Below are 14,816 nucleotides of genomic sequence, written 5' to 3'. Positions count from 1 at the left end.
GCCCTCACAAGATGAAGCGTCAGACCCCAGCATTTCAAGAACAAATTTCAGCTGCATGAATTATATGGGGTTCTGGAAGAAAAGCATTCCACTGCTGCATAATATTCAGGCAAATCCCCACCTCTGAGAACCAGCCCACTGGTATGAGATCACCACCGAAGACAGCCCGATCGTCTGCAACCAGCCCAGCAGCTGCCAGGACTTCGGAAAGAGATTCAACCTCTGAATTTGTAGAGAACTTCCCCCTTATTTTACATGGCGGCTGCAGGACCCACTGGAGGGGCAGGCCCTCCTAGGGCTGACTGCCACAGCAACACAGGCAGGACATCCCATACTAAACTCTCCCGTGCGTTGGGACCGAGGCTTTCAGCCCCCAGACCCGCGAGGTTATCAACATGCTGCAGCAGCACAGATTAACACAAGACACACAGGCCAGGCAGTTTTGGTGTGGAAGTCCTCCATCTCTGCTTTCGAACCCAAACAATCGGGCCAGAATTAGATTTCTCACCACTTCTGAAAGCAGCTTGAAGCCAGTTAATTCTTAATTTTTTTTCCAGGGTTCAAGCCTTCCATGACAACTAGACAGTAACTCGTTAGTTAGCATTCATCACTGGTGACATGGCTCACGGGCTGACAGCGATGTGCACCACAGACTGACTGACATGTATCTGCAGGCTGTGTCTTGTCAAGTCACATTTAGAATTTCACTTAAGCTCCTCTACCATTTACCCCATAAATGCATTAGCAGAATCAAAGGTGGTTATTTTATTCTTTGAATACAGTACAATAAAGGCCAGCTCCTTACCGGCACTGGTAAACTCTTCACCACGTACAAAGTTACTTTTAGTGAGCAAAGCAGCAGGCTGGAAGGCAGGAGATCCTCCGGCCATCTCCCGTGTGAGCACAGGTTTGTTTATACTTGTATTTCAACAATGCCCTTTGTTCTAAAATATTTAGGTTGAGATGCACTGGATCGTATCGGCCAAACAGCAACTACCAGCTGTGATCTTTCACCATTTCAGTGTAGTCAGGAGCACATTACACTGAAGACTTTCTCCAATAGTTTGAGTTGCACACCCATGATAAAATTAGATATCTGATAGTTTAGGACTGGCACTTAAGGATGAGGATCATCTCACCTACCTCCAGACATCAGCAAAGGAGGATATGAAGCTCTAAGTAGCCTCCCATCATAGATGTGCTCACTCTCAACCACTCAAATCCCTTCAACTAGCCTCAATTTTATAATAGAATCACAGAATCATGGAATGGTTTGGGCTGGAAGGGACCTTCAAGACCACCCGGTCCCACCCCCCGCCAGGGGCAGGGCCCCCTCCCCCCAGCCCAGGCTGCTCCCAGCCCCGTCCAGCCTGGCCTTGAGCCCTGCCAGGGATGGGGCACCCACAGCTGCTCTGGGCAGCCTGGGCCAGCGCCTCGCCGCCCTCACGGGGAAGGGTTTCTTCCTCATGTCCAACCTAAATCTCCCCTCTCTCAGCTTCAAGCCATTCCCCCCTGTCCCACCACTCCCTGCCCTTGCCCAAAGCCCCTCCCCAGCTTTCCTGTCGGCCCCTCCAGGCACTGGGAGCTGCTCTAAGGTCTCCCCGCAGCCTTCTCCTCCCCAGGCTGCACAGCCCCAGCTCTCCCAGCCTGTCCCCACAGCAGAGGGGCTCCAGCCCTCTGACCAGCTCCGTGGCCTCCGACGGGCCCGCTCCAACAGGTCCGTGTCCTTCTGATGCTGAGGACCCCCGAGCTGGACGCAGCACTATGGGGGGGTGTCTCAGCAGAGGGGAGCAGAGGGGCAGAGCCCCCTCCCTCGCCCTGCTGGCCCCGCTGCTGGGGATGCAGCCCAGGGCACGGGTGGCTTTCTGGGCTGCGAGCGCACATTGCCGGGTCATGCTGAGCCTCTCATCCACCAGGACCTGCTCCTGAGGGCTGCTCTCCATCCACTCCCCACACAGCCTGTATTTGTGCTTGGCATTGCCCTGACCCACGTGCAGGACCTTGTATTTTCTTTCAGTTCATTCAGCAGTTTTGGTCTTGGTGCAAGGGTCAGTGTGTGAGATCATCCACTATCTTCAGCATAGTTTCAGTGAGATACAACCTTATTGTTTCATCCTCAGTCCTCTCAGAACAGACCATTTGCCACCAGGGAGAAGAAAGGTGTGGATACAAATCTCCCCCTCCATGTTCAGAAAAGCCATTTCTACACTGCCCTGCTACACTGCTCCTAAAGGCCACTTCCATGAGGACATCTTATGTAGGAGTGCCATCTCTCTAGCCACAAGACGAGCCTGTAGGTCCTTCTGGACCGCCTTGGGAGCATCAACAAGGCATGGGGCACAAAACCTATTCTAAAAATCCTTTAGCACCTCTAGCAAGGGCTTTTCAGTATGTGTAGCTCCTGACTCACCTCCACTTCACAACTCCAACTTGTTGCCTTATATAAGGGGACACTGCAGGACCTCTACCACTGACTACTATGGCTGCAGCAAAACAAAAAGCAAGAGAGAAGTTTGGCCGCAAGTAAAATCACATGAGCCCAAGTGTGTAGCCTTGGCTGTCCAGAGCAGCTCCAGCCAAAGCCCACCAGCCCAGGCTCTTCCACCCCTGGTCATTAGGTAGGTCATCAGGTAGGCCTGTCAATCCTGCTTTTAGTGCCTGGCTGGCAGGGCTGGGCAGGAGGTGTGCCATCTCTCCAAGTCTATGAAACAGGAGAAGCAAAGGTGCCACAGCCAGGCTTTCTACCTGGGAAAGCTCTAGCACAGATCAATGATCTGCGCAAAGTTCTTCTGGAAGATCCAGCTGGATTCCTCTGGAAACATCCTGCATCTCCAGTACTTGGGGCTACTGTGGTCAGCCCAGTCATCAGGAGAACTGCATCAGAGATCTTGAAGAGGCAGTCCCTATGGAAAGCAGGAGGTACAGGATGGAAGATGGTGGGGCAGGTACTGCCTTGCTGCCCTATTGGTCTGCATCAATGACCTCCATGCTCCTAGAGATGGACATCTAGCTACTGAACAGAAGCCACCATTAGTGAAATGTCCCTCAATTAAGCCTTTGATGATCTTGCCCTAGGCAGCTGACTTACTGTAGGGCTTCCAGCATCTACATCAGAAAGCCTTTCTGATCATTCAAGCGCTTTAAAGTACAGCTTCTGATATGGTCAAACCACCCTTCTTGGACCCTATCCTCACAGCTGTCAACACCAAAGAGTTGCCAACACCAAAAATCCCCCTACTCCAGTTTTAGCTGACAGGCTATGATACATTTTAAGGTCTATGCATCTTTGTCATTTTAAAAGAAATGATCCCAAGTCCCAGTGTAGGACTTTAATCCACAACCTTGCAGCCCAGGGGTGAGCTATGGGCACTGAATGAGTCACATGATAAACACAATGACTTATAATTTCCTTGGTAACTCCATCCATCTTCCTTTCCTGTTCTCAGTGACTACGTTGAAATGAATGCTCTTCTCAGGCACTTCATCAGATATTACCTTCATGTGCTCTCAGCAACACCCAGGCAGCCCCTTCCTCTTCGTTCACTGCATACACCTTCAGCCTTTCTCTCTGAGCAGCGACCTTCCATGGAAACTTTAGCAGAGGACCACAAATGCTAGATGCAAGGTGGTCTAGGGTGATGATGTCAGAAGTACTCTGCTGTCTCTATTAACAACACTCCACACCATTTCCCCCAGAGCAGTAAGACACATGTCCTTAGCTCTTAAGATAGCTGCGAGGCTCAAGTTGAATAAGCATGGATATCATCTCTTACTGGCAAAATCTGATGTTCCAAAAGCCTGGCCCCCTTTTGGGCTGCGATCCAGCTCTGTACACAGGAAGGACTCACTGGTCTGATAACAATGCGTTGCACATTCAGCCTCCCTCTCCAATCATCTTTCAGTCTCACCTCCTGATTTTGGGAGGTGCCATGCCCTCCAGGCACTTCTGCACCAGCCAGATGTTCCTGGAGTCACAAATATCGATTGTACCTATTCAATTTGCAGGTAATGGGACATTCAAGCAAATTAGCTTTTAGGAAAGGTAACGGCACCATCAAAATACAGAGTAACTGCACTCATCAGCACAAAGCACGTGAGTGTCATTGGAATAAGCAAGGGACTTGCGAATGCAGATGACAGTCACAGAGCATGGGCTAGTAATGCAGTCCCTGAATAAAAGACCTCAGGTTTCCCAGGGAGAAGAGGTGTAACTACTTCCCACATTGTAAGGCAGTTGTGGGGGTCAATTCAGGAAGCTCTGGTGAAGGTGCTAGAGAAGGCATCCTTCTCTTCCGCCTTCTCTAGCACCCTCACCAGAGCTTCCTTAATTAATTGCTTATTAATAAAGGGGTGAGTTTTAAATGGAGGATTCTCTTTGCCCATATACCTCCTGTTTTCTTTCTCTTGCTGCCAGGGGTTGGGGCAGAACAACGCTCTGCACCAGATACCTAGAGGGAGAGGGATGCTGATGGCAGGCTGAGCTGGTCCAGGAAGGCAGGCTTTCCTCCATAACTCACCTGTGCTCAACAGCCTCAACAAGCTGAGTTTTAATTTGCTGATGAAGTTTTCATTAGATTAGAGGCAGAGCCTATTCATCAGCGTGAATATAAATCTAAATTGACCCTGGTGATGACTCAGAGAGCAACGCTTAACTGAAGTTTGCCGGGCAGTTCAATCGATTGGAGAAAGTGCTTTCTGCTTTTAATGGCTGGACCAACATATTGTTAAATAAATAAATACATACATACAATATAGGGGGTGGGGAAATCAATGACGAGGTGGCTGGATGTGACTGGGGCTGTGTCAGGAGAGATGTTGTGCCTGGACCAATGCACCAGCAGCTGGGGTTGGTGAACCAAGAAGTCCAGTGATCCCCATGACCGTGAGTTATCAGCACAATGCAAATGCCTTGATGGGTTTTGATATGCGGCTGCCCTGAGCTCTGGCAGAAGCCACAGGTCCTGCCCGGACACAAAGATCCCTTGTGTGGCTATATCTTAACTCTCTGTAAAACTCAGCAGGGGCAGGAGGGCCAGGGGGAGCTGCTCTTTACACTCCAGCCCCTGTTCTTTCCTTTTTTTCTTAGATGAGGTCTAAATGTGGATGTGTGCCTTCCCAGGAATACGTTTACGCCTACCTGTGGCACAGAAAGCAGGGCAGCCACAGCATTCCCTCACTCTGTGGCAGTTTATTATTGATCCAGATGAAAATGATCCTACGTCTCCCCCCAGAAGGGCTAAAAAGGAATTATGGAATCCATAAAGGAAAAAAAACCACACTAACATTGAAGGGTGATAATTGTAATATTGTTCACAACAGTTTTCTCTTGAGACTGTGGCTTGGGTGAGTCACGCTTCAGAGACATGGTCAAGGCACAGCACTGCTGCCGCATGCCCCCAGCCATCAGTGAAGGAGCGTTAGAAGTCCTGCTGCCTGCATGTGGTGGTAAGATGTGCACAGAGGTGGTTTCTATGGCTTGGAGATTTGCAGAAACTGCTAAAATGGTGCTATCTCCTTGTGCCTGACCTCCAGGACATCAGATGCCATTGATCACTGGGAAGAGGGGTGCTCAGGCACAGAGGTGTCAGATGGGGACGCTGCCAAGGCAGCAGGGGAGCAGCGTGGGGAACAACTGCCACTGGCCTGTCCTCAGGCGGGCAGCTACAACGCAGGAACAGCTGAGTGGACTCTGTTCATCAGACATTTGGATGGGGAGTACTTGAAAGACAATACCCCAGTTTGTAGGAACAAGTCCTTCAAAATGTGCTGTCATCACAGCTGAAAACAATGTTCAACAACTCAGCTCTTTGACAGACAACATTACATGCTTCCAAAAGCATCCAGATACTTCTCCAGCTCTGCTGCAGAGAGCTCTGAATGAGTTGTCTGAAGTGAAAGGAATGAAAAAAATCACAGGGAACAGATGTATGTGCCTAATATAGGTAATAAGACTGCACCAGTTAATCATGTCATTGCCTGTAGACAGAAAATAGCTCCAGATAGGTGAGCCATCACTCTAAGTCTTAGAACGTACCACTAGAATATTAGTACGCATGATGTACTGTTATTAGCAATATAAAACATCTATACAACACCTTCAATACACAAAGTCTAGGTACACGTGGAAGAGGCAGAAGTCCCAGCAATCTACACCGAGGCAGAGCGCAAGCCACTTCCCAACTCCGCTCCTTAAGGAAGGTCAGAGGAGGGCAAGGGAAGGGACAGGACCATGCTGGGCCAAGCACTGCTGGTCCTGGTCCCACGTGGGAGCCCCCAGCTCTTTCAATCTACATGGAAAGGCAGAGAAGGAAAAGGACAGCAGAGGCACAGGGAGGAGTCACTTGTCATCAGTTGTTCCCAGCAGGAAGGTGTTGAGGTGCAAAAGTGAGGAAAGGTAAAGAGATCCAGACCTGAAGACGGAGGGAAAAGGAGAAAGGGAGTGCAAGAAGTCAAAGCCTCAAAAAGAAAATGAAGAAGAGGAGATTGTGTGGGGAACAGCTGAGAGGAATCAGAGGCTACAGCCCCTGACGCAACAAGAACACGTATGCCCGGGAGGTGCTTATACCGTGAGCTGGATGAACAACCAGGACTCATTTAAAAGGAGGAACAACATGGAAGGTTCACCATGCATGGTGATGAACGTGATGGTTCACCAGCACAGAGCATTAAAGCTTTCCCTTCCTGCTCTAAGAGGACACAAAGCAGTCCATACAGAACACCCATGGGCGAGGGGAGACAGGGACCAGCTTCCAAGAGAAAGCACCTGTCCAGATAAAGAAATGCTCCTTAGGTGGAGCTGCCTCTGCTCTTGTCCCTCCTGCCACCTTCCCTGCACTCACCGAGGTATCTCATGGAGATCCACATGGGGAACCAGGGGAATGAAGGGCTCGTTTGTGTGTAAAACAAGACAGGTGTGTGAGAAAAGCAGGGAGGAACACGGATAGAAATACTGTAGCTATGTAGTAGTAAAAAAGAAAAAGGGAAGCTGGAAAGAAGAGGCTTGACTGTGAAACCTGCAATAACACACACAAACTTTCTTAAAGCAAGCAGCCATGCGCCCATCACCCACACCGCCCCTGCCAGAGCTGCACGGGTCTCTGCCCCAGCAAACAGAGACCCCTCGGCGACACAGAGATCCAGCTGCAGCCAACTGGCTTTATCTTCTCTCTCCCCCTGTAAAACACGGGTGCTGCTGCTACTGCTGCTGCTAAGCAAGCCGTCACCGAGCCTTGCAGAGGCCTGAACTGCCCTGAGAAGCTCATCCCACTGAGTACAGCCAGGTGCTCCTCCTCACCGCATGAGCTATGCACACAACTTTGGGAGCCCTGAAATCATGCTCCAGCCATGCCCCTCCCCGCTGGACTGGTGCACAGGGGTTGCATCGATGGTAAGGAATGGAAGCAGAACCAGGCACCAGTGTTTTATAACTCCCCCCAGTCATCACACTGGGACTTACGAGTTTCCACGCTGCCCCCCCTCATAAGGGGCCAAGAGGATGACTCAATATTTCACTGCCATTTTATTTCTGCTGAAACAATGAAAAACAGAGTAGCTGCATGCAGAAAGGGTCGCTACGCTACAAATACATAGACATTAGCTTGCTAAGGTCCTAACTGCATTAGTTTTTAATCTATGATAGCTCTGTTGCTTATTTTAACAAAGGCACAAAACCCACAAAGCTCCCAGTAAGCATTTAATTAAAGCTTAATTACTATAAATATGTTAAATGTGCAAAGCTAGCAGGTGCAGCCAAGGGAAAGAAGCCCCTGGCAGTGTTTTTTGCATAGACTATAAATCCTCCCTTTTAAAACTGGTATCTTGCCAGGAGAATGAAGAAACCACTTAAAAGTAGGTATTGACATCCAGGAGACCAACAAGCTTCCACAAAGACTAAAGAAAAAAACAGACCAAGAGTCACTCCAACTGAAAAACATAAATGAAAAGTAAGGTGGAATGCGTATGTGTGTGGGTGCAGACCCACTCGCCAGCGTCACTCGTCACACCTGAACAGAAACACACAGTTATAGCACAGCACTGCAGACTAAAGTGACATTTACATGCTGTTATGCTTAGAATAAACGCAGCACTGCTGCCCCATCAGCTATGTTAACGCTATGGTAAATTCCCCCAGCGATGGGAATTACAGCCTAAAAGCTTCCTTTGTTCACATGAACGTGATCACAGCCGATCTGTCTTTAGCTCACAACCCAATTACAACCTGTACTATCACAGAGCCAAGGAATTTGGACTTGGAGTCCCTCTCCCATAAAAAAAGAAACATAAATGAATCTATCCACACTTCAGGGAAGGTCTGAAACAAGAAAACAAGCTAGTTAAAATAATAAGAGAACAGGAACACAATTCTTTCAACAATATTTTTATAGCAACTAAATTACTGTAACGAAGCCTTTTTAAAATATAAACACCACATTAGACACCAGACTGAAGTATTTGGCCACTTTCCCTTACTTTTACAACTATCATCACAGCAGTGTTTGGGGGCTTGATGTGCTGGCACCTCGTGCTTGGGCCCTGTGCATTTGTAGTGCGAGAGAGAGCCTGGAGAGGTGAAGACTGAGAGGGGACCTCATCAATGCCCACAAATATCTCAAGGGTGGGTGCCACAAGGACGGGGCCAGGCTCTTTTCAGCAGCGCCCAGCGACAGGACAAGGGGCAACGGGCACAAAGTGCAAGACGGGAACTTCCATCTGAATGTGAGGAAGAACATCGTTCCCCTGAGGGTGACGGGACACCGGGACAGCCTGCCCAGAGAGGCTGTGGAGTCTCCTGCTCTGGAGACATTCAAACCCACCTGGACGCAGCTCTGTGCAACCTGCTCTGGGAGAGCTGCTTCAGCAGGGGGGTGGGCTGGGTGGGCTCCAGGGGTCTCTTCCCACCCCCACCATGCTATGACTGTGCCAAAGCTAAGCTGCAACCACTCTGCAGGCTGTGCATCTGCATTTCAGAGCAGGACGCTCAGCAGAGGAAGATGCCAGCCAGGACTAGAAATGCTCCCTGCTTGCAGAAGAGCGATCCTCTGGAGCACAGGCAATGAGAGGGAAATCCCTGCCTGGACCTGGAGCTGCTGGAAGCACCAGTGCCTCTCCCAGTTCACAGGGTGCTATGAGGCTAAATTCACCTGGATTAGGAGCCTTTGGGAGCCCCTGAGAAGAGCTCTACCTCAGTGTGACATGAAGCCGTGACACTGGTCTCCCCTTTGGAACCTATCAGTAGGAATGCACCGTAACACTTCTTAATGCCTTGCCATGTTTTGGATACAGGACATTTTCAAGAGGAAGAAATGATCATTGTTCTGTTGTAAAAACAAAAGAGCCCAAACTTCCCCGCTAGCACAGGGGATTTCATCTTGTAGCTGATGGCAACTGACAGAAATCATTAATGCAGCTCCTCTGAAATTAAATTAAACATATGGACTGTAGCTGTCTAATTGGAAGACTGAGGGCTGTGAAAATTGGGAAACATTACAAAGCTAAAGGACAGGTCACAGAAATCTCCAGCAGCACAGCAGAGACTGAAAACATAGTTCTTCTCTGAAAAATGACTTTGGGAAGACAGTAATTTGGGGCTGAAGGCTTACTTTTTCTTAGCAGTTCTAAGCTGAAAACACTCATTCCTGTTCTTAGCATCACAGCCCCCTAAAGCCACACTTGAATAACCTGCACAGGTATCAGCAACCTTAAAAAAAGAAGTGACAGAACAAGCACGTTAAAACAAAATGGAATGAGCTTGTTCTTATTTCAGGCTAACAATACATGCAGAGCTGGCTGCTTCTTGACCATCTCAGAGCCACTCTTTACCTCTCCTCTGACGCGCAAGTCAGAGAAAGACCCAGCTCATCTCCCCTGGGTGCTGTTTGACTGGTGGGCTACAAACCAAAAGTCATAACAACTTATAACCCACCAAATCAGCTGCCGTGGCTGGATAAACCAATTTCAGATTATCGCGCTTTACAGAGGGACCACACTCTAAAAAAGATCTTGCATCCTACTGCAAAGCAGAGTAAGTCGTATTTAGACTAGTTCCTACCTAATGTATGTAAAAGGATTGCAAGAGATCCAGAAAACCAGCAGGCTCTGCGTTTGGAAGGGAAAAGCTAATAAACATTTACATTTCTGCAGGCAAACCCATGGCACTGAGTCAATGCCATCAGCTCCCCACGCTCTGCTGTCTCCAGTTCCGTCGCCGACCGCACACACAACACCCAGTTCTGCCGGGTTCGGGTTAAAAAGGTCACCCTGTGGACTACGTCCACAAGCGAACCATTTATAGGGAATTTCCAACACTCCCGTCTGTCACATTCAAGCTCAATACATTTCCCCGCCAGCAGCGAGACCCCACTGTGGGCATGACAAAGCTAGAAAATGGTACAGAGGGCCAAACCCATGTCTGGCACAACCCCAGCAGTATCAACAGAGTTGTTACACCAGGAGTAAGTCTGCACTGCATTTTTGTTTGTCTCCATGAAGTACCTAATTACTCTTCCGCTATATTGTTGGAGACAAGTCCTACCAAGCTTCAGGTACTCGAGAGCTTCTTAATTTTCAATTAAAGTCAGTATTTGTCCAAAATGTGGGGAAAATAAACACAATTTGCCCAACACACACACAAACAGCTTTTTTCTGCCAGGTACCCAAAGAAGACACACTGTCACTATCGTTCTGCCAGGCTACGACAAGGGACCCGCCTGGGTGCTGAACGCTTTTTACTTCCTAGATGTTTTCATTAGCATTTCTACCTGATTTTAGGCGTGATTTTAGGTAATTATTGTACCATGAACAGCCTTTCTCCCCATCTCCTCTTAGCCTTTGCAACTCGGGAAGCCCTGTTCTGGTCCATCAGTCACTCGGAATGGTCAACAGTCGTCACACTCCATTGCTGACCATTGTCCACTGGCAAAGGTGGGAGGCTCCAAAGCCCGTCCCTCTGCGGACGGGCAAACAACGGGGCCCGTTGCTGCTCGGACATCAAAGTTACACAAACAGTCCCAAGCCCCCGCCTCTGTGCCCATCTTAAGGAGCTCCCCAAGGAGGTCACGACTTTCAGCTTGTCATAGCACACATCAAAGTTTGCACCACACACGAACTCGGCACATGGATTCGAATCGTGTCGCCCGAGAGCGGATATTCAGCTTTTGTGCGCTGCTTTAATCCTGTGTTTTCCCAAGTAATTAGGCTTTTTTGCTTATGAACTTGTGACTAAGTAAAGCATCCCTGAGAGGTTGTAACATCAAAGCTCATTCTCCCGTCTGTCCCACGTTTTCCAAAATTGGATTTCTTTTTCTCTTTTTTCCTTAAATAAAAAAAACTAATTGAATTTAGTTGTAGACTGAATATATTTAAGAGTGTCTTTAAAAGGTTACAAGAAGCCACAGCGATCATCATGGGAACTAAGGAGGGAGGGCACAGCATTCAGCCTTTTTGCTTCATAAAGGCCTAGTATGAAAGACCCAGCAATGGCCCCACAAGTTAGGAGGGACGTGGCAGCTCTTACGGGAGCTATTTCTGATGGCAGGGTGTTAGACTGCCTACCACAATGACATCCCAAGGTTACGAACTCATCAGAGGCCAAAATCTGAGTGCCGCTGTGGAATGGCGCTGTCAATTCAGCAGTCACCTCTCTGGGATGGCAGAGCAGCCTACCTCCATCTGTCACACCCGCGTGTGATGTGTACCTGTGTACTGAGCATCATCTGCGTACCGAGCAAAGGAAGAGCGAAAAGCTCCCTCGGGTTTAGCTCAACAACACAGCCCAAACTTTACGGAAACTCTCTGTGGAGCTCGGTATGACTTCATAAAAAGGTGGGGGAGCCGTGAAGTGACTCACCCACTACGTGATGGGGAATGGTGAGGCAAACATACCTGGAGTTTCTGCTGATAGCTGCCACCATGAGAGCAGTCCAGCCAAGCTTGTGCCTCGCGTTCACATCCGTGCCTTCCAGCAACAACCTGGACAGAAGAGAGACACGTTGAGGAAGAAGATGCAGAGAAAGCATCCCCGGCAGACTGGAGCCAATGACGGAAAGAGGAATATTTTACTTCACAAGCACCTGCTCCAGTGCAGCCTGGAAGAATCAACATGAAAAGCTGATTCAATCCAGTTTCTCATCAGCTGCCACACTGAAATGAACTGGTAGGTGATAACAGGCACAGTCCTTTCAAATGGTGCAATGCCAACCATCCTGTTTTCTTTATCTTTTATTTCTTTCTTCTATTCAGTCTAATACCCAAAGAACTGAACAGCAGGATGGAGAGTGAAGCCAATTAACCTACAATCTGATGACAGTTTTGGATCTTCAGGCCGCAATGCAACCACTGGGGTTTCAGAAGAAGTTCAGCAGATCTCCTAAGCCCACGTCAACAGGAGATATTTTGCAGTTTTCTTGCACAACATGAGAACAAATGAGACAAACCCCAAAAATGTGAGGCGTCAGACTATCCTTGGTGGTTTTTTCTGCAAAATTATCTCAGCCTTTGCACTGTTTCCTTAATCCCTCCCTGGCACCTTTTAGCAACTTTGATCCTGCATGGCTTCTGCTGGCTTTTACTGTTACGTTCTTCAGATTCTAAAGCACCAGAAGGCTTCTCTACCCTTTCTGCATCCTCTGACCCTGCGGCAACACCACTATTACTCTTAGCACCAGATTCCAAGCAGTTCCTTAGAACAGTGGTATTTCAGAGACTTCTCTCTTTCATGGCCAACCACGGGATCCAAATAACCTCCTCTAACCAAAGCCACGTGAATGCTCACTGCCCAGCCCAGCCCAGCTGCCTGCGCTCCCCACAGCTAACGGCAAGGGACAGGTCCTTGCAGAAGCTAATTTAGCTCATCCTAAACCAAGTGCCAAACCCAGACGGTATGAAATGACAGTCTGGAAGTGCCATTCTCTCTGTAGATCACAAAAAAGAAGGGAAATCCAGACACAAATTTTAGAGCACTCAGGTTAAACGAGATGAGACAAAGTCTTAACTCCCCACCCCCCCCGCCCATGAACAAGGTGCTGCTGGCAGCTGCCGGTCAGGCTGTAGAATGCAGGGAGAACTATGCAGGAGTCAGCAGCTCTCTCCCCCTTGGCTCATCCTTCTTTCTTTTCCCAAACTGAGGCTTTTCCATCTTCCTTTCCAGGTGAGGCCATTACCGCACGTCACACAGGTGTAACAGGGAAGAGCTACCATTAAACTCTGTGCTGTGAGAAACACAAGTGAAAACACATGCCACGTTTCACACACGCAAGCACCACACTTCAAGTATTTACACCCCCCAGATCACAGATAAGGGAGTCGATGGCAGCTACGGCTGCTCCCACACACTGAAAAAGTCGGACTCCTTCTCTAAGGACTCAGAGAGGTACATGTCTGAACCTGGCCACCTTTTTCAAATTAACTGCCCTCATCTTGCTGTGGTGTTAACTCTGTCAGATGGTTAATAACAAGTGCTGGCATGGAATTAGTGAAAAGGAGGGAAATGCACCCTATCCCTCTTCCTACAGTTGGAACAAACACAAAGGAAAGCATGAAGGCTAGCCTAGCAAACACCCACAGCTGTACACAAGCCCACTGCAAACCGTCCTCCACCTGGTCAAAAATTCTCACAGCAGTTTCACCAAAAACTTATCCCAAGGAACAAGTTTACTCATATAATCCTAAAGTTATTTCCAACCAGCAATACCAATGCCCAAGCTTTAGGTTATGTTTTGAACACAGCTGAACACAGTTCTCCCTGCTGACTTGAGAAACTAGCCCGGTAATTGCCATCCAAATTAGATACCCAAAATGATTGGTATCCCCCTTCAGTTGAACTTTTTGTCCTATTAGACTGAGACTGTGGGGGGACGACAGACAACAGCCAGATGACTTCAGCCAAGCTCTACATAGAAGCGTGTCAGATAGCTCTTCTGACTCAAGTGGAGGTATGATTAGGGACATGGTTTAGCGGTGGATTTGGCAGTGCTGGGTTAACAGTTGGACTTGATGATCTTAAAGGTCTTTTCCAACCTAAACAATTCTATGACTCCATGACTCTATGATACGTAGGTAGCGGGTGCAGGTGGGTAATCTGACCATCCTTTAAACATGAGGGGCAGCCAGCACTAGTGCCCTGGTACATGGGGACATGAGGACATGCATGGCCAGCAGGTCAAGGGAGGGGATCCTCCCCATCTACTCTGCCCTAGTGAGGCACATCTGCAGTGCTGTGTCCAAGTCTGGGTCCCCAGTTCAAGAGAGACAGGGAACTACTGGAGAGGGTCCAGCAGAGGCTGTGAAGATGATGAGGGGCTGGAGCATCTCCCTGATGAGGAAAGGCTGAGGGAGCTGGGGCTGTTCAGCCTGGACAGGAGAAGACTGAGAGGGGACCTCACCAATGCCCACAAATATCTCAAGGGTGGGTGCCACGAGGACGGGGCCAGGCTCTTTTCAGCGGTGCCCAGCGACAGGACAAGGGGCAACGGGCACAAAGTGCAAGACGGGAACTTCCATCTGAATGTGAGGAAGAACATCGTTCCCCTGAGGGTGACGGGACACCGGGACAGCCTGCCCAGAGAGGCTGTGGGGTCTCCTGCTCTGGAGACATTCAAACCCGCCTGGACGCGGCTCTGTGCAACCTGCTCTGGGAGAGCTGCTTCAGCAGGGGGGTGGGCTGGGTGGGCTCCAGAGGTGTCTTCCGACCCTGACGATGCTGTGATTCTGTGATTCTGTCTGGATGCTCTGAACTGCTCATCAGGCACTTGGACTGAGATCCAACAGCTAAAAAAATAGAACAGTAACTGGTAGCCTTTATTCATAGCTCCCAACCATGG

General features: G+C 49.0%; 1 protein-coding gene across 1 annotated transcript in view; it reads right to left on the bottom strand.

Moving 5' to 3' along the window:
• The window catches only part of CLPB (ClpB family mitochondrial disaggregase), a 92,355-nt gene that overhangs the window by 60,993 nt on the left and 16,546 nt on the right, over positions 1 to 14,816 (bottom strand). Inside the window, exon 3 of the mRNA XM_013305133.3 lies at positions 11,881 to 11,967. Within this exon, the coding sequence (XP_013160587.2) occupies positions 11,881 to 11,967 (87 nt within the window). The remainder of the gene's footprint in view (positions 1 to 11,880; positions 11,968 to 14,816) is intronic.

The sequence above is a fragment of the Falco peregrinus genome, chromosome 4 (assembly GCF_023634155.1).
Source record: "Falco peregrinus isolate bFalPer1 chromosome 4, bFalPer1.pri, whole genome shotgun sequence".
In the NCBI taxonomy this organism is placed as follows: Eukaryota; Metazoa; Chordata; class Aves; order Falconiformes; family Falconidae; genus Falco; species Falco peregrinus.
This window is presented reverse-complemented; position numbering and strand designations above follow the sequence as displayed.